The sequence below is a fragment of the Pteronotus mesoamericanus genome, unplaced genomic scaffold (genome assembly GCF_021234165.1).
Source record: "Pteronotus mesoamericanus isolate MK-2021 breed Mesoamerican mustached bat unplaced genomic scaffold, CSHL_Meso_final contig_74, whole genome shotgun sequence".
In the NCBI taxonomy this organism is placed as follows: domain Eukaryota; kingdom Metazoa; phylum Chordata; class Mammalia; order Chiroptera; family Mormoopidae; genus Pteronotus; species Pteronotus mesoamericanus.
This window is the reverse complement of record NW_026555247.1, coordinates 17,799,025-17,818,118: the sequence shown is the minus strand read 5'-3', so window position 1 is coordinate 17,818,118 and position 19,094 is coordinate 17,799,025. Positions and strand designations below refer to the sequence as shown.

At 57.0% G+C, this 19,094-nt stretch overlaps 1 protein-coding gene across 20 annotated transcripts in view; it reads left to right on the top strand.

The window, feature by feature from the left end:
• The window catches only part of CELF4 (CUGBP Elav-like family member 4), a 295,212-nt gene that overhangs the window by 214,706 nt on the left and 61,412 nt on the right, over nucleotides 1-19,094 (top strand). For 10 of the 20 annotated variants that reach the window (XR_008529995.1, XM_054583568.1, XM_054583561.1 and 7 more), the window contains exon 3: nucleotides 6,343-6,421. Coding sequence is in view for 19 of the 20 variants with exons in the window: in XM_054583568.1 (XP_054439543.1) it covers nucleotides 6,343-6,421 (79 nt within the window). In the remaining variant the exon portion in view is untranslated. The remainder of the gene's footprint in view (nucleotides 1-6,342; nucleotides 6,422-19,094) is intronic. The other 10 variants (XM_054583572.1, XM_054583564.1, XM_054583571.1 and 7 more) reach the window with 1 other exon arrangement.

Here is a 19,094-nt window from a genome sequence, read left to right as displayed (position 1 = left end):
GGGGCTCAGACATCCCGACCAGGCCCAGCACATGGGGTCTGCCGCTTCACGCTTTCACGGCCATCATAGGCGCGGGGGTGCGGGGGTCGGGGTCAGGCAACATAAAACCGGAGTGCTCTTGGGTCGGGCGTAATGAAAACCAGCAACAGGGATGATGAGGACTAGAAGCCAGGCTCCTCACAAGCACATCCAGGCGTGGGTGGGCAGGCGCAGAGATGAGAGTTGCCTCCACTGAGGGCGGCAGGTTTGCACTGGAGGAAACTCCGCATCACCATACAACTTCGTGACTTGGGAACATGCAAGTCCTTCTGGTGAGGAGGGAGCTAGGTATCACGAGGCACTCACACATCCTGAAAGGAGCCAGAAAGGACCCTCGGCTTAGAGGTTTGGACGCCCACCCTGGCATTACATCTGGGGGCTCAGCTGCTGACTGGAAAGCGCTCTGGCTGTCACCCCCACCAATCCCCCCGCCCCCATCGAGCTCTCCCTGAGGCATTTCCGGGACACAGATTGGAAACAATGTGGAAACTGACGTTTGTTGAGCGCCTACAACACAGCGGGCGCTGCACGAGTTTCCTCCCTCATCTCCTTTAATCCCCAACCTACATGAATTTTTTAAAGACGTCTGTGATGTCACACAAGTACTATATAAGCATGCACATGTGTTTGTGTGCACACATATGAGAGAGAGAGAGCGCACGCACGAGAGAGAGAGAGAGAGAGAGAGAGAGAGAGAATATTCAGGGCCAAATGTGGCCATGGGCTGAGAGATAACCAGGAGAGACTCACTGAGGAAGAACAGGGTTTGGATGACCAGTGAGGAGTGACAGGGAGATTTCCAGGTCCTTTTACTTCTGAGACAGCTCTAGATTGGCCACACGGGGGCCCGGTGTGAAGCTGAGGGCTCGGGTGCCTGAGAAGACAGGTGGAGGAGGGCTCCAAGTGGTCCTGTGGGCAGTGAGGGCTGTCCCAAGTGAAGCAGGGGCAAGTTCACGAGCAGATGTCCCTGGAGCTCTCACCAGCACTGGCTTAGGTAGGAGGCAGGTGTTAGGCTGAGGGGCAGAGCAGGGCTCAGCCCCTCCCCACTCCATGCCCAGCCTCAGGAAGGTGGTAGGAGCAGAAGACGAGCCAGGGGAAGGCAGTCCCTTCCTGATCTGGTGAGAGAACACATCTGGGCTCTAAGGGGCCAGTGAGCCCCCTCTGCAGGCTGGCTCTGCTCTGGTGGGGTGCTCATTCCAGCCTCGGGGAGCCACAGAGAGAGAATGGGGGAAAGGAAAGGCACAGACAGGGAAACGGCTCTCACAGAGGAACAAGCGCAGGAGCACAGCCCCGGTGGTACAAGCAGGACCAGGAAAGGAGTAACCAGAACTGCGGTTAACCGGGACCGTCTTCCCAGATGGGGGAGGGTTCTCCCGCACCCTGGCTCAGAGGGGCAGCAGAGACCTGCAGACTCTTGTAGGGGGTAGACGTGGCTGCCTGGGAACAGACAGAGGGAGGGGGTGTGGGAGGGAGAGGGAAATCCAATCTAAGAGCCAGGCAGCCCGTCTGTCAGCCTGTCTGCCCACTGGCCACAGGCCTCGCCTTCCACCGGGAGCCATGCTGCATGGCCAGGTGAAGCCACTGGACCAGTTCAATCATCGTATTTATTCTAATTGTATCGTAATCGTCCCCAAGGAGCCTGGTTCAAATGAGCTTGACATTATTAAAATTTTAATGCCCAGTTTTCATAGCTGAATGAATATTTAAAGGGTATGTCCCAGCTTAAGTTATGATGATGAAGAAATTAATGGAATGTCTTGTTTAATGCATGGATATGTGTTGATGCAAAAAGTGGCAGGGATGGGGAGGGGGAGGGGTGGCAGAACCTGGGCAGAAGGGCCTGGGAGGGCAGGAGCCACCCACCCTCTGCTGTGGTTGGGAGCAGGGAACTCCCAAATCTTAGGCCAGGGCCACTCACTTCCCCCGGAAGCAGAAATACAGTGGACAAAAGTTAGCGATATGTCCCCAGAGGCCTGACCCAAGGAAGGTCATCCTGAGTCACCAAACCCCACTCAGGCACCTAGAGGCATGACCCAGGCTGAAAGCCACAGGGGAACATGGGGGCGCTAATGACACCTCAGAAAGAGGATCAGCTGCGCCTGTACCCCCAGGCCCCCCCACAGCCCCAGCCCCAGGCCCTCCTGGAAGGATGTCACAGTGGCTGAGGGGACACCGGACAGAGGAGCAAGAAGTAGAGGAAGGGAACGTCACTGTGGAGTGGGCTCAAAGTGCGGTGTTCACGTGAAAGGGATGCCCTGCGGCCTGTATGGGTAGGGCAGGGGTCCCCAACCTCTAGGACAAAGTCTGGCACTGGTCCGGGCCTATTAGAAAACAGGCAGCACTGCAGGAGGTGAGCTTGAATGCAATGTGTTTGAATCATCCTGAAACCAACTCCCCTATCCTGGTCCGTGGAGAAACTGTCCTCCATGAAACCAGTCCTTGGTGCCCAAAAGGTTGGGGACTGCTGGCCTAGAAGTCCTGAGGCCAAGGCCATGGTCTGAGTGAGCAAAGTTAGAAGAAGGACAAGGAGATGGCAGGTGCCCTCCCACCTTCCCCCCATCAGCCTCTCTCCCCTTTATTGATTGATGTCCCCGTCCTCACTGGCCATCTCCACAGTCAGACGTGGCGTCCTCTCCCCAGGATAGGCTCCTGCTGTGCACACCTCCTCAAGCGACACCAGGCCTTGGCGAGGCTGCGTGGGGCCAGAGTCGACCAGGGAAGGGAGCCCATGACCTAGGGAGGAAGATCTCCCTTCAGGCCCAAAGCGTCTGTCCGGAGCCTGCTCTGGCTGAGAAATCTTCCCAGCTGAGCCGGACACTTTATTTCTGCTGAGAATTAAGAAAGCACAGGCCATTATTTTATTTCCCCATCTACCTGGCACCTCTCTGATAGCCCCAAAAAGGCTGTCTGAACACTGACCACCCCTAGATCATAGCGGGTCATGAAAAATGATGCAGGAGTCACAGGTCCATGGGAAACAATTCAGTTCTGCTCCAGAAGTCTGTTTGGATCCCCCCGTGGGTGCCCAGGCAATGGCTGAGGGCAGGTGGGAGGCTGGATGCGACCCAGGAAGCCCAGTCAAAGAGGAGAGAAGCAGCAGGGCCTGTGTGCAAGCCCCGAGTTGTGGAGGACGTCTGGGAGCATTGTCCTGGGCTGGCCAGGTCAGGGGTGGGAGGCTGAGAACACATTGGGCCTAAGTTTGAGAGCCTGATGCAGAGCATTCACAAACGCCCAGGTCCCAGGGACAGCGGGAAAGTGGCTGGCTGACCCCCGGGGTGGAAGTTTAGATGCACAGGCAGACTCTACTTGCCTTGTATAATGTACCATGGAAAAGGGGCCCCATCGTATCAGAAACAGCTCTCCCCCAGCCCTTGTCGATCCACAGAACTCACCAACTGCTTTCAGACCCATATAGAGAGGACTGGCCATGGGTCACAGCAACAAGATGCCAGGGGAGGGGCCCTCCCCGCAGTCCCTGCCCTTCCTCCTGACACTGCCCCGAAGCATGGGGGTCAGCTACGCATGCTCAGGCCCCGGGGGGTGGAGTCCCCTGCATGGCCTCCCTCCCTCCCTCCCTCATCTGCACAGCGGCAGAGCCCAGCAGGCTCTGGCTCACACACCCCTACGTGCCCCTCCTCAGCTATACTCCCCACCCCTTGCTGGGGAAGCCTGAATCCCCAGCCTGGGCCCCCCGCTCTCCTCTCTTCTGCTTTGACCCTCCTGGACCATCCCCAGACCCATCACTCCTGGTTCCCAGCATTGCCTGGACATGGAGTCAGGTGTCAGGAGTTCTGGCTCATCTTGATATTACCATTTGCCACCTGTGTGACCTCGGGCTAGTTTCTCAACCTTTCCAACACTCCATATCCCTGCTTAAAGTTAAGGACAATCTAGTTGCATGCTCGGAGGGGAAGGTATGATAATCCAACAGTGTAATGTGTGTAGTGGCTATTGTGTTTCTCCTGTAGGTGAGGTGGTGCTGTGTGCCCTCTGAGGGACCTGAGTTCCTCCTCTTGCAACTCAGTTCCCAACCTTGACTGTACCTTCTGTATGGAAAATAGAACAGTTTTTCAGGAACCTTTTCTCTGGGGTACCAGGAAGTCTTCGCAGTCAAGAGGAGGACACTAGTAGGACTGTGGGAGAGGAGCTTGCAAATCCAGGGAGTGGGCCTGGAGGAGGAAGATGCTGAGAAACAGCGAATGGGAGTGAGACTAGGGGTGGCTGGGGCCAGAGGCGAGGGGCCTGGCCGAAGAGGTTGTATGCGATTTGATGGCCCAAGGAGCCTGGCCCCAAATGCCCCTTGCTAGATGGACATTGTCCTCATTGACTTCCGCCCACAGCAGCTGGGGTCCAATGAGATGAAACATGGGCAGGCCAAGCCACCATTGCATTGTTAGCGCTGTGCCTACCGTCCTGGCCAAATCCCCGACCTGCCGCTGCTCGTAGCTCTAGCTTGTCATTGGCGCCGGAGAGAGAACGCTCCCTACCCAGGGAAGTATACTAATTACACACGCCTGAGAGCTGCGAAAGTGTGCCCAAAAGAAGCCGATGGCCAGACCTGGGGCCAGGTCAGCTCTTCTGTAGGGGAATATAGCAGGCCTGGGGGAGACGGGGAGAAAGGGGCGATCTAGGAGGAAGGAGAGTCTAGGAAAAGGTTGGGTGCCGAGTCCCCAGAAGCACGGGACAGGAGGCCAGGCGCGCCGTGGCACCCTCCTGGAGCCCTTCTCCCAAGCCAGGTGCCTGCTGAGCCTCCTGGCCCCTCCCCTCCACTCAGAAACTGGAATGGAGGTGGTTTACGGGGAAGCCAGGGGCACCCTAAGTGAAGTCAGAAACGTCCTCATGTCCCTCTTCCTTTTCCCTGTGATGGGAGCTCTCCCCAGCACGCCAGTTTCCTCTGCTGGCAGAGTTTACACACGGAGCGCCTCTTCCCCTCAACTCCGTAAGGCGTGCCAAGTGGGGGCCACGGGCAAACAGTGCCACCCTGACCCCTCTGGTGGACTGGCCCCCAGTGTCCTGTCTTGTCCCCCTGGCCACCTGGCTCCTTTTCCTCTGTTTTGTGCCCTGCCTTCTGCCTCTGTCCTTCCCGGCGGTGAGTCTGCCCTTCCTTGTTGTCACCTTGCTGACTCACCAGCACCCGCACTCCCCCACCCAGTTGTCGTGACGCAGCCAAAACTCACTTCGAATCAGAGACCAGAAGGCTTGAGGAAGCTTGTGACTGGCTAGCCCAGCCTCTGGACGCGAGGAGAATTGGCAACAAAAAGTCACCCAGTGCAGGACAGAAGGCCCTAAACAGCCCTGACAACCCGGGTGTCCAGGCTCACCCTGCCACTGGTGGCCCGGCCTCCACTTCCCCGTCTATAAAATGGGGGTGTTAGCATCTGCCCTGCCTGCCTGGCAGGGTTTTGTTGAGACAGATGCGCAGATATGATAAGGGATAAGGGGGATGCGTGGCAGGCAAAAACACTGGCAGACACAGAGAATGCAATTCCATTTATGTAATTCCTATTGTTTTTATTGCTTGAAACATCTTGGGACTTCAGGGCTGGAGAGCCCACCCTGGTGCCTCCTGCATCAGGAAGGATTAAAGACAGGCTGCGGGGCTGGGATGCTTGGAGTTCAGAGACCCCTAGTGGCCTGAACGGGGCATCGAGCCGGATCCCGGAGAGAGGCCGCGGCCTGGAGCCGTGGGGAGTCAGGCGGTGCCCTGGTGTCCACCTGGACACCATGTGAGTCGAGCAGCTGTGCCAGCTCCACACGCACTGCCACGGGGGCAGCCCTGGCTGCAGTCAGGAGCCCCCGCCCTGAGCTCCGCATCAACCGGGAGCTGGGTGGCCCAGAAGCTCAGGCACCCAGGATCCATAGGCCACCTCTTTGAGATGGCATGGGGTCGGGTAAAACTTGCTGCCATGTCCCGGCCTGGGCAGGGGACAGTCTTCGGTGAGAGACCCGCTGGTTTTGGCAAAGCCAACTGTGAAGCAGGGCCAGTCAGAGGTGCGTTGGCGGGGACAACTTAGATTCTGATGTCACAGGCTAGCAAGAGCAGCTCAAAGCTGGGACAGGAACAGCACACGGTCTCCAATCCAGAGAAGCCCTCCTGCAAAAGTAGTGCCCTGGGGGCGTAGGTGAAGGGAAATGAGTGGGGTTTAGAGAAGACACGCAGGGTTGCAGCTGTGTGGGTGTCTGCATGTGTGTATCAGCCGGCGTGGCCTGCGTGCCTGTGTGTCGGTGCACTTGTAGGTGTGGGTGCGTCTGCCTCCCACCCCCGTGCCTGCTCTAACGCTGTCCCCCTGTGCTCTGTTGCAGATGAACCGGCCGATCCAGGTGAAGCCTGCGGACAGCGAGAGCCGAGGAGGTAGTAGCTGCCTGCGCCAGCCCCCTTCACGTGAGGGCCCACTTGTCTCTGCCCCCTCGTCCTCCTCCCCGCCCCTCCCCCCACTGCAGCAATGCAGCGACTCCTGCAGCCTCCTCCTGTCCTGCCCGCCCTCAGAGTTGAGACAGGGTCTGGGAGCTCTGGGTGACTGGTTTGGGGGGAGACAGCGAAGGGAAGGGGGGACGGCTGGGATCTGCTGGATGATGGAGTTCAGTCCTTTCCGTGAGTGGGCAACCGCTCACACATCTTGGGGTACTTTTCTGCTGCCATTCGGGCCCCAAAAAGGTGCTTCTCCCACTTCTGTGTCACCAAGGAAAACCCTGCTGTAATGGGACTTGACCCGTTGAAAGGGCACTAGGTCGGGAGGTAGGCAGTGGAGGCAGGAAATGAGAGGGGTCAGGCCAGAGCCAGAGCGAGCAAGCCTGAGGCAGGCTTCCCATGGGGGTGCGGGGCTGCCGGGGTCAAGATCCTGGAGCTCGATTCAGGCGGGAGATGTCTGAGAGGGTTACAGCCTCTCACTCCATACTGGGCTGCCATTCTCCGAGACGAGACTGTCTCCACCCCCAGGCGCACAGAGGCTCAGCCAGGCCTGGAATCCCACCCCCTCCAGGGGCCAGGTGGTGTCTTGTTCTTGCTCCCAAAGGGGCCCGTGTCCCAGGGCACAAACACACCTCTCTACGGCCCACTGAGAGCGGCCCGTCCTGATAGTGGAGATGGGTCCGCTCAGGGGCCACGATGGTCCGGCACAAAGGGCCCCGAGCCAGCAGAGCCGCTTGGTTCACGCTGCTGCTCCTGCCCCTTTCCTGGGTGTCGAGTTACTTTGGTTTTGTCCATACACGGAGCTCCTCAAACACCCAGTGCCAGGCGCCCTAGCCCTATCGGTGAGAGGAGCGCTGTCTGCCAGGGCCTCACGCAGGGCTTTTCCTCAGTGGCACATGGAAGAGCCAGGGGCTTCTTCTTGGGAGGCAGGCTCAGGAGGGCCTCGGCCCATGTCACCTGGTCATGCGGTGACTCACCCGCACACCCTGTTTGTGCAGCTGGATCAGGACGCAGCCAAGAGCCCCATTCCTGGCAGGTAGAGTGAGTGTTACCTGCTGGCTCAGAGAGCGCCCCCTCAGGCAGGCCTGAGAGAAAGTGGCCTGGGAGAAGGAGGGGAGACCACACCTGGAGAAGTCAGCCCCAGGAGGGAGGCCGTGAGGGGAGCAGGGAGCACCCCACCCCCACCCCGCCCCACCGTGTGCAGAGCAGACAGCTCAAAATCCAGCCAGTTTCCTCTAGAACCGGAGCAGGGTGGTGGGAACCCCACTGCCCAGCGAGGCCATGCTGGGCTCTAACTCAAACCCATTCTCCCTTTCCTTGCCTCCGAGGCAATAGCTCTCTGACTCCAAGTTGCTAACCTCATCTCCTTTCTCCCATACATCTCCTGCCACTGACACTTGCCCCAAACCCGATTAATCAGCTCTTTTATTCTTCCTGCGGTAGAAAGGGGGAAAGCACAGCCAAACCTAAACATCTATCTATTAATTGCATATTCAATATTAAACAGTGCAATGATCCTGAGTCAGCACTATCACCAAGCTAGTTTTTTAAAAAGCAAAAGTCAGTTTAAAATAATTTAATATCCATTAAATACTTCATCTGGGTGGAGGGGCTGGGGAAGAGGTGAGCATTAAAAAAGAGGACAGAAATGGGGACAGGAGAAGGGTACGGAAGGCAGGGGTGGGAGCGGGAAGGGGAGGCGGAGGAAGGCTGGGGGAGAGTTGGAGGGGAGGGGGCAGGAGGAGAAGGAGAGAGGCTTGGAGGGAAGGGGTTGGGGGCACGGCTGGGAGGAGGAAGGAGGAGGGGGCAAAGGAAGTGGCCCAGAGGGAGAGGGTGGGTTTGCTCCACCCAGGTCTCCTCATCCCAGCTCCAGAAACTGTTACAGAGGTTACACAGAGTCCCAACAGCCCCGAGGCCATGAGACACGTGTGCCCTTAGGACCGCCAGTGGCACCCCAGGTGCAGGCGCCTGAATGCTCAGGGGTGGCACGAAGAGATGTGCTTTCTGCTTAGGATTTGGGGTGTATATTGGGGCCTTGGGCTGGGAGCAGGAGGAAGGTGACTCCCGGCCTCGCCCACCAAAGAGGGAGGCCACAGCCCACTGATGTCACATCAGGATCCCAGCTTCTTGTTCCAAATCTCATGTTCTAGAAGCGTCCTGTGGTCACATCAGCCCACAGGCACACAGGAGGAGGAGCCCGGGACAGGCCGGCATGGGGGTGTGCTGGCGGGAGTTCTGTGCGTAGGGGCAGCGTCTTGACTCAGGGCCGCAGTCTCTCAGGGAATCGCAAGCTGACGCTGACAGGCTGCCATCCTGTCAGGAATGGTCGGGGGAGGGCTCAGTTCTTTTTTCTCCAGGGTGGGCTTGGCTCCAGCGTCACTGCCAGAGAGGCTGGAGTGGAGATAAGGGATCTATCATGCTCTGAACATAAGGGAGAGGGGATGGCTGGGTGCTCAGCTGGAGCCTCCCAGAAAGAGTGCAGGTCGGCGGTTCTTGTCCTGGTCCAGGCTTCTAGCCCTATCTTTAGCCCCTCTGAGCCTCCACTCCTCATCCAGTGATAGGCGGGGTCACTGTCTAGTAAGGCTGCTGTTTGCAGAGCGCCCACTGAGGGCTAAGGTTTTAAACAAATACGTTCAGTCCGTACAACAACTTTGGGACGTGGAAGTTATTGGCCCCATTTAAAGGTGCAAACCAAGGCACAGAGAGGCTACCTAACTTGTTCTAAGTCACACAGCTAGAAGATGGCAGAGCCAGAATTCAAATCCTTGCCTGTCAGTCACCAGCACCTGGATATAGCACTTCTGTGACTCCTGGGATAGTCCCTTTGACTCGGGGACAGTGGGAAGATACCACAGGCATTCATCATGCCTCTAGGCCTATTTTAAAGGTAACAGAGAGGAGAGGAGCAGGGTCCCAGGTGAGGGAGGCAAGACTAGGCTGGACAAAGAGATTAGAAAAGAGAGACCTCATTTTGGCCTGGAGCCGGCAGGCAGGGCTTCCTAGAGGAGGCGTGAATTGGACCAAGGGCTATAAACTTGGCTGGAGACAGTGAGGGCTAGTAAAAACGCGGCCTTCTACACAAGGCCGAGGCGTTGGGCATGTCTTCACCAGAAGCAGGAGCCACTGAGCCTGATGAGGGGGACAAGGCAAGAGAGAGTAATGTCCTTGGGTAGGAAGAGAGGAGACAGCCCCTGCTACCACCACGAAGAGCCAGGGCTCCAGCTTGGCAGGGAAAGAAAACCAAAAGGGAAAGAGCCTCCCCAGGAGCCACTCCTCTGCAAGGAGGACCCAGTTAATTTCACAGAGCTCTGGGTGCAAGTCGTATTTAAACTCAGATTCACCCTGAAACAAACAAGCCAGTTCATTAACCAGGGGAGGGAGGCAGGCTGGGGACAGGAAGGGTGGAAGGTGGAGGACAGAGGGCATGGCCCGCCCCAGCCCTCTCTGAGGTGAGGACACTTCCTGAGACGTGCGCTGTGGTGTCCTTTGCCTCCGAAGACAGGTGTACCAACCTCGAGAACTGGTTCAGGGTCAGCATTTGAATTGGGCCTCCGCGGCAGCAGGGGCCCTTCGGCCCCGCAGTTTCACCCTGGGTGGGCGCCCACAGGTGCTGTCCTGCAGGCTTGACCCCCTCCCCATCCTCCCGGCTCTCAGGACAAGCCCCTGACCAAGTGAGGCTCCTGCAGCCAGGTCGTGTGGGCTCTTTCCAGGGAGTCAGACTCTGAGAGTTTGAGGTCCCTCTGGGCTGAATTGGAAAGGGCCGGGGCTGAGGAGTGTGGCCACCTGCCTCAAAGGGCCCACAAAGGTCAATAGGCAGGTAGGGACCTTGAGGAGGGAATGACCGAGGCCGTGGCCAGGGGCAGCAGACACTGGCCTGATCCCGCCTCACCCCACCCTGCCACTGCCAGACCCAGGGCGGCAGAAATTCTGTCTCCCCAGACCCCACGAGAGCCAACCCCTCCACCTCCAGTAGCCAGCTGCGAGTTAGGAGGGTTAGCTAAGGCAGCCTCGCCTCCGCTGAGTCTGCAATCACGCGCCTTTCACACCTCCATCACCCTCTCCGCCGAGCCGACGCCCATCCTGACAAAGGCACACAGACACACCCAATTTTACGCACACTCCTGGTAAGGTGGAAAATAAATGTGTTCCCTGGGGACACAGTGGCTGGGGGTGGGCACAGACTGGGGCCACCAGGATTTACCTCATCACCATGAAATAACAGGAAAGAAAAAAAATAAAACCAGCAAGATGGCTGGCTTAGGAGTTGGAGAAGTTAGAAACCGAGATGGCCTAGGAAGGCGTCGGGGAAAGATGGGATTCAGGATTGCCAAGGGGCCGCCGCGCCGGAAGGGGGCAGGGGTGGCCCTGGAGTGAAGCAGTCTTCCAGGGGCTGCGCCAGGGCCCTCGCCCTCCTCAGGACCAGAGCTGGAAACCACCCAGGCACACAGACACTCTCCAGCCCGCGCGGGCCTTCGGCTGAGACAGGCGAGGCCTGAGCAGGGGGAGAGATCATGGCCTCTCAGCGATGGGGACCTTCCCTCGCCCCCAGCCCATCCAGGTGCATTCTCCTGGGGCGACTTCGGTCAGGCAGAGGGAGAAGGGGCCAAGAGGGCAGCTGAGACTGCACCTGACAGGAGCCAATGACTGCCGGCAAGGAGGGTGGGAGGGCGGGGCCGGAGGGGGCGGGATGCTGGTGGGAGGGCGGAGCTCCTGTTGTTCCCACCCTGGCTGCCGGGCCTGGGGGTGGCCCAGGAGAGGTCAAGGGGATCAGCCTGAGCCCTAGCCATGAAGGGGGCCCTGGAGAGGTAGTTGCAGTAAGTGACTCTCTAGGGACACCCAGGGAAGCTTCTGGAGGGGAAGGAACTTCTTTTATGTCTCCCCAAGTCCTTCCAAATTACTTAGGGTTTCCGTTCCCTCCTGGATTCCATTTCCAGACCTGGTGCCCCTCCCCACCAGCTCCTGCTGCCTCCCTCCTCTCTGTCTCTGGGGGACCTGGGCAGGGCCAGGAAGATATGCGAGGGCCGGGGCAGGTGTGAGTCATTCCTTTCCCCAGGGTCCCTGAGGCAAGTGCAGGCCCAGTCACTTAGCCAAGCAGCGTCCCTGCAGCCTTTTGCTGCCCCGTTCATTAAACGGCATCTTCAGGGCGCCTGTCCCCCCTCCCAGCGGCCGGCACTCGTGTGGCAGCAGAGTCGCGCTGGGCGAGCTAATGAGGTTGGACACAGTGCCTGTGAACGTGGCTTCGAGGCCCTTCGGAGGCCACGTTCCCCACCATAAAACCGGGGCTGGTTCCGTCCTCCCGGCCCCTCCACCATCTGTAGCCCCATTGGTTCCTGCGGCTTTTTAAATCCTATTATGTTCCTCATTTCTTCTCCGAGCATGATTTTATTTCCAAACAGACACAGACCACGCGCTGTCAGAGAGGTCTCCCAGGGGCTGTTGGGGACCAGATGACGGGTATGGGCCCCATGGTCACACTGTTGACCTCCAGATGCTGGGTCTCTCACTTCTGGACTTTTCTAGCTTTTTAATCCCATATTCTAGGGAGGCAATTTAGTGAGCGAGCATTGAGATGAAATGGATGTGCAGGCTGATCCCACTTTATGAAAATTCAATATACAAAAGTTTGAATTTTCCTCTCTTAAAAAGCAACAAATGATTGATTTCACAAAAGCTCCTGGGTGAACAGGAACCCCCCAAGGTCCAGCGAGGAAGCCTGAAGCCCAGTGGGAGGGGTACCCTAAAACATAAAGCCAAAGACCACGGCGCACTGAAGGGCAATCTGAAATTATAGAGACAGTAGGAACTAAGGTTCTATTTGACCGAGATGCAGTGTAGGGAGGCGGCTGGGAAAGGTGTGAGGAAGGGCTCAGAGGACAACTGTGCATTCCCTGCAGGGCACCCGGGGTCAGGCTGCCCTGGCCCGTAGGGGTGGGTGGGCAGAGGCTCAGGCCCAGAGAGCAGACTCATTTGTCCCGCCAGTCAAGTTCCACTTGAGGAGTCCAACCACACCTCGCCCTGGTCTCTCCCCTGAGAGATCCCAGAATGAGCAGCACTGACCCCATCCCAGCCCAGAGGGTATGACCCTGGGCTGGGAAGAGAGGTCTGGTGACTGAGGCCCCAAAGCAGCTGCCTGAAGGAGGAGTCTCCTCCGCAGAGCAGAAAATACCCCACACCACCACCCCTCCTTCTGTGTCCCCTGGAAGCTGGGCAGTGTGCATATTCCACTGCGGGCACCGTGTGAATGTGTATATGTTAGAGGGGTGCGTTTCCACTGCACCTCCGATCAGACCCTGCAGACCCCCAGCACCCTCAGCTCATCCAGACAGCAACGTCCCCATCCTCCCTTCCCACAGCGGTGGCTGGGCCCAGGGGCCTTGGGCAAGCGGTCATGCTGGCCTTCAGCTGCTGCAGAACTAACTGCCGCCTTGGCTGGACGAGGCACCCGGCAGCCTGGAAGGGCCCCAGGAGCCATCACGCCCACCCTCCCCCATGAGTCTGCCTCTCACCCAGCCCCTCCTGTTTTTAAAAACTATCAGAAGGAAAGTAACTCCACAGCCTCTCTCTCTCTCTCTCTGCCTTCTCCTTCAGAGCTTGGGAACCCTGTTTATCAACCTGTCCTTCCCTATTCCCACCAGAATTTCTCAAGCTGCAGATTGTAATGTTTTCCCTTGAACGCCAGCCCCAAAGCCAACATCCCGGCAGATCTTTCATGTACTTGAACCCCTGCTTTGTTTGGGACCGATCTTTAAGAAAAGCTATTACCTGGCATTCAGCTTGAGAAGTTCATGTCAGACATGAGGCAGCACAGCCCAGACAATGTTGGTGCTCAGAGAGCAGCCTGGGGCAGCAGCCTCCCCTCAGCAGGCGATCTAGCTTAGGGAGGGGCTGACGGGTTAGGCTGCTCGTCACCAGGCCAAGTGGCCCACCCAGGGCTTGACTTCTTTGATGGGCAGGAAGTTCTACCGTATTTCTGAGCACCATCCCTCCAACTTTTGTTTAAGCTTTTCCATCCCTTAGGTTCCCTAGATCATGGGGCCAAGTTCCCCTGCCCTGCGGGCTTTATTCTCCATAATCCATGTTCTTTCGGACTTAAAACTTAAAAGAATCTTTGTCTCCTTTCTTTCCCAAGCCCTATTTAAAGAAATGTTTTTAACTCCATGAAGCTCCTCTAGGTTACACAACTGAACTCGAACAACAGCTGCGCGAAGACAGGTCTTTGTGGTAGGGGAAGGAGGTGGCTGGTGGGAAGGGACCCTAGGGAGCCCCGGTGGAGGTGCTCATGGGGCAGACACATTATAAATAGCTCATAACTCCTGCCATAGGTGCGAAATTATAATTAACTGCAAACCTGCTGAGTTTAAATGGACTTTCCGTTCTCAGCTGGGGGAAGGGGTGTTGATTGATCTGCATTTTGTTTTTGAGGTTTTTAAAATCCATTCAGCAAGTTAAGCTGAGATCCTCCGCTCTTTGCCAAATTCCCTCTGGCCCCGGCTAATTTAGCAAAGGATTGTTTCAGGGGAAATGGGATATTAATCATGGCAAATGGGCTCCTGGATGATATTTAAAAGCTGCCTCCTGTGTGCCCAGGCTGAAGGAGCCGATGACAGGAATAGGAATGACAGAGAGAGGGACCATGGCCCTCTGGCTCCCACCCCATCGCTGCTCCCATGGCGTCCTATCGTGGGGCTGTGTGGGCGTACAGGAGGGAGAGCCCCACTTCCTTGGGAGACTGGGAGACGGGCAAAGCAAGTGAGAATGCTTGGCGCTGCACTGAGTGAGACCCGATGAGGGCCAGATGTCTCCAGTAAACCCCACCCCCGCACCCCGACCCTGGCTCTCCTCACTTGGAACAGCCTGACAACAACATGGGAGCTGTGAGGTCGTGCAGGGGGAGGTGGGCGGAGGCAAGGAGAAACAGCACAAATCAGAGAGAGCAGAACAGGTAACACCTGCTTGGCCTTCAGAGGGGAGAGGATCTGAGCAAGGAAGGGTCGAGTTCCCCGGTGGGAAAGCAACCTGGGCCAAGGCAAGTTTGGAGGGTCCCAAGAGGCCAGAACAAAGGGTCTACTTTGGGGGGAAGGCAAGATATGAAAGCACTCACTTCCAGAAGGTGCTTTTAATTGATGCATTTAAGCAAAGACAAGCCCTCTAAGGCTTTGGGGCAGGGAGTGATGTGATAAGAGTGGCACTTTGGAAACAGCAGTCCAGGGATGTTCAACTAGATGGCGAGGGAGCCAGAGCAGGCCGTCAGGGACAATGCTGGGCCACCCCCAGGTGCTCTGACTACAAGTGTCCTGCCCTTTCCACGATGATGCCTTGCCACCTCCTGTTGCAAGGGGACGATGACATCCCTTTGGAGCTGTGGAGATGGAATGCAGTTGGTGAACGATGGAAACCTCCCTGCTGACAGCTGCGGCAGTTATTTTATTCTTCCAGTGCAGCCCATGGAAAAATAGAGGAGGTGACAGGAGGTGACAGAGGAGGTTACAGATGAGGACCTCTGACACGGTGTGGCCAACAAAGTGCAAATGAAAATCATACTGCCAGTGCTGTATTGAGCATGTGAATTAGGTGAGAAAAGGAAGGCTTCCTGGAGGAGGTGATTATTGAAATGATAGGTTTACCAAGAGGTAGCATCTGGGCTAAGTGTTACAGGCAAAGACATGAAAACAGAGGCAAGAAAAGCCAATGTGTGGCATCTCAAATGCTATTTAAATAATGTAGGGGAATTGATTTGGCTGGAGAGAAGGGTCCACGTTTTGGAAGGCTCAAATTAGGTGCATTTGGGTTTCATTGCTCCTCAAATTCCAGGGCAGGCACTCCTATGCACACTCAATGTCTTGGTCTGGGGTATATTGTCTCTTCTCACCCTTTAGTCCAAGTTCACCAGGCTCGTCCCAGGGTCTGGTTTCTCTATGCAGCTGCCCAGCCTTCCTGCTGCTGTGCCTGCTGTTAGGGAGCCCTGCCCCTTTCCCCACCCAGCCCAGCACAGTGCATGGGATCTAGGCAATGCCATAGCAGCTGCTGCTAAAACCAAGCTGGGGCCCCGGAAGGAAGGTAGATAGTGCCAGTAGGGCCTCGATCCTTCCATGAAGTCACCCAGAGTCTGCAGTAAGAGAGCCTCGAGCCCTGCGACAGCCCCGGAATGTTGGCCAAGCAGTGTCCCCAGTTGATGGAGAGGGAAACAAGAGAAGAAGTGACTTGCCCAAGGCCATACAGCCATTGGGCAGCCTGCACCTCAGCCCCTCTGCGCAGACCTCCATGCCTTGCAGCCTTCTCACGGGTCTGTGCTGGGGTGCTGATGCACAGAGAAAGTTCTTCTGGGGTCAGAGCCTCCCATTAGCTGCACAAGGGACGAGCCTTCAGGTGGGCTCTCAGCTCCCCACGGCCCACACCCGTGCCCTTTGAGAATGGGGAGGAGGGTGGATAGGGGAACTCGGGGTAAGCAGACAGGTCCACCTGAGTGTGTAGGGTCAGAGCTGGGAGGAACAGGTAGAAAGAGTCCATGTCTGCCCAGCAGAGGAGAGCCAACCTGGGTGCTCATAGCCTTGTCTGTCTGAGCATTAGGTGCATTTGGGTCTCCTAGAGGTTAGCAGGGACCTCATGGTGCCCGCACTGACAGAGGTTAGCAGAGACCAGCCAGCATGGGCTTTTCTTTTTCTTTTTGTAGATGTGGGGTTTATTTGAGGGGGTGCATATCAGACACAGATCCATGGACCCAACATCACAGACACCACATCCCAACACTGCATACTCGCCCAGGCATCTTAGGAGACTTAAGACTGAGACATAGATGGCCAATCGGAAGGGACTCAGAACCTCAGAGAGCTGACCACGAGAGACGAGAGATGCATAGGATTGCTCCAGGAGAATGTCTTCAAACCTTTGCTGAGCTTGGGCCCTAGAGAAGCTCCCAGTCTGGTGGGGAGATCAGGTTACCGCCTCGTGAGCACTGCCTGAGCAGTGGAAACACTGAGCCTCAGCTGGCAGCGGGGAGAGCAGTGCAGGCCAGAGCAGACAGGGAAGGCTTTCTAGAGGAGGCTGCATGTTGGAGCAGATTCAGGCTGAGCAGCCCATGAGACAAGGAACGCAGGACCCATGGTATAGAGCCTCTCCGGGGAAGATGAGGGAACCAGCTGGCTTGAGGAGAGGGTTCCAAGGAACTCCCGGTCAGAGTTGGTGGTTTTCTGGAAGACAATGGGGAGTCCTGGAGACTATGGAGGAAGCTGGTGTGTGATGGATGGAAGCTGACCTGCAAAGGCCAGCCACCCACAGGGAGGACCAGACAGGGTGTCATGGAGATCGAGGAGAGGCCTATGCAGCTTCCAGCCGTGAGAGGATGGGCAGGGGCCAGGGGAATTAAACCATAAGCTCGAGAACCCTATTGTCACCATGAAATACAAAGCCCCAAACCATCCCTGCTCTGCCCAGCACTTGCTGCCTTCAGACCATCAGGCACACACCCACTTTCAGATATAGCCCACCCTTGGGCGGTCCTCTCTGGCCCTTCCCAGCTGCCCAGCTCCACGTGGGCAGGGCCCTCATCGGGGTTCACCCTGCTGGCATGCTTTCTCCAGCGGCTCCTCATGGGTCTTCCCAGCTCAGAAGCCCCTTCCCACTCTCTGTCTGAGCCATAAAGTTAGGCAGTGGGTATCAGTTTCTCACCTCTTCAAGAGACAGTGTCCTTCTTGGGGGCAGGCATATCCAGCCCTCCACGGAGCCTGGCTGGGTGCGAGGCCCTCCGTCAGTGCGGGCACTGTGAGGCCCGTCTCCCACGTGCGTCCCTAAGCGGGAACCTTCTCCACTGTCCCGACTCTCCGCCCGCCTAAAAAGAGCCCCCTCTTTTGTCTCGCCAGACCCTCCAAAGTCAGGCACTCAGGCAGGGGGCGGAGGTGGGCAGCGGGGAGGGTGCCACTGACATTGGCATTCTCCTTGCAGCGCATCTTAATAATTTAATGGCTATTAGCAGGGCCGCAGTGGTGGTGGGGGAGGGGAGCACAGGGGGAAGATTTATAGAGAGAATTCACTCCAGGTTGGGGTTTTGTCTTCCTCTGTTTTCCTGGCATTTATCATGCATGTTTTAATTTGGATCGGAGAGTTGCTACCATCTGGCCATTATCGCAAAGAAATATTCATTTTCACTGAGTGACACAGGCTCCATTCATCATGGAGTGTGCTGATTGCCCCACGAGTGTGGGGCTGCGCTTTCTCCTTCATTTGAAATGAACCTTGAGCCAGGAGCAGGTCCCATTGGCCGGGAGCAGAGGCATGGCCAGGCCGCTGCCACTGACCTCCCAGCCAGGTGGGCCGGGAACACTTTGGGGGAGGGCAGGGGTGGGCGTTGGGAGAGCAAGCCCTCTTCCGCCATCAGTAGCCCTCCCACCTCCCCTCCCCTTTCCTGGGGTACGGGTTAGTGGTGGCCCCATGGTGTCTCCTCAGGCTTCTGACAGCCAGTCCCCCGCCTGCCCTGACATCCAGGGCAGTCCTTAGGCCAGACCACAGAGATGGCAAAGGTGGCCCCTCTGCCTGGGCCCCGGGCCTTCAGCCTGTGATAAATGCCCTCCTCCTGTCTTGCGAAGGGTGGAATTCGCCTAAACAATGTTTCCCTAACAGAATATCACTCAAGTGGTGTCATTTCAGATCAGGGCTGTGTGAGGGACAGAAAGGCCTCCTTGTTCTCTGCCCATCAAGTTACGGTGGCACCATCAGGGCAGGGCAGGGCCAGTGGGAAGAGACATGTCTGCCTCCAGCTGGAACATTGCCAGGGAGTCCCCCTTGTATCCACCCACAGCGCACCACGACGTGCCATCCGGGCCATGGAAGGCCTTTGCGGGCAGTAGGCATGGAACCCAGGCAGAGACCTGGAAACGAAGGGGGGTGTTACCGAACGTCTCTTGGTTCGGCTGAGCCCCACTTTAAAAGCACTCCATAAGCAGGCATCCAGATTGACAAAATACAGAAAAAGGGAGAAAATCCCTTTTTATATATTTTAAATAGTGACGGAGCACCCAGAATTTGTTGGGCCCCGCTGCATCTGTTCCACTGCCCCCCCACCCCCACCCCCCCACACACACCAGTGGGGATTCGGACTCACAGGGTGAAGTTATCAGCTGAGAGTGTCCTGCCACCCCCAGCATTAGGCATTCCCAGCCGGGTGTGTGTGTGGGGGGGGGAGGCAGGGGGGAGTAAATTAGAGCCAGAAAATGGCTTCACAAGGGAAATGTTTGATTTGCCAAAAAGACAAAATCAGTCAGGAGGGCTTTCATCTACAGAGGCTCCATGTCACCAGGTCTTGGCAGGAGTCCAGGAGCCAATTGGCTTCTGCCCTGGTTTCTGCCCTGGAAATGGTGTCTGGACCCTGAAGCCCTGACCTCCACTGGACCCAGCCCAGATTTGGCCAAGACCCAGGAGACTGTGCTGAGTCCAAGGGGAAGCCCATGGGAGCTTTGTGGACCCTTCCCCGGGAGAGAAGAAAGCCACAGGCATCCTAAGGCTGACTGAGCACGCCACTCCCAGAACATGTGGGCATATCACCCCGATTTTTGGCTACAGGGGGTTTACAGTCTGTCTGGGGCAGGGGTGAAAAGCAATGCAGCCAGCAGGAAACAGGAAAAGACCTCGGATCAAAGCACTAAGTTAACCACAA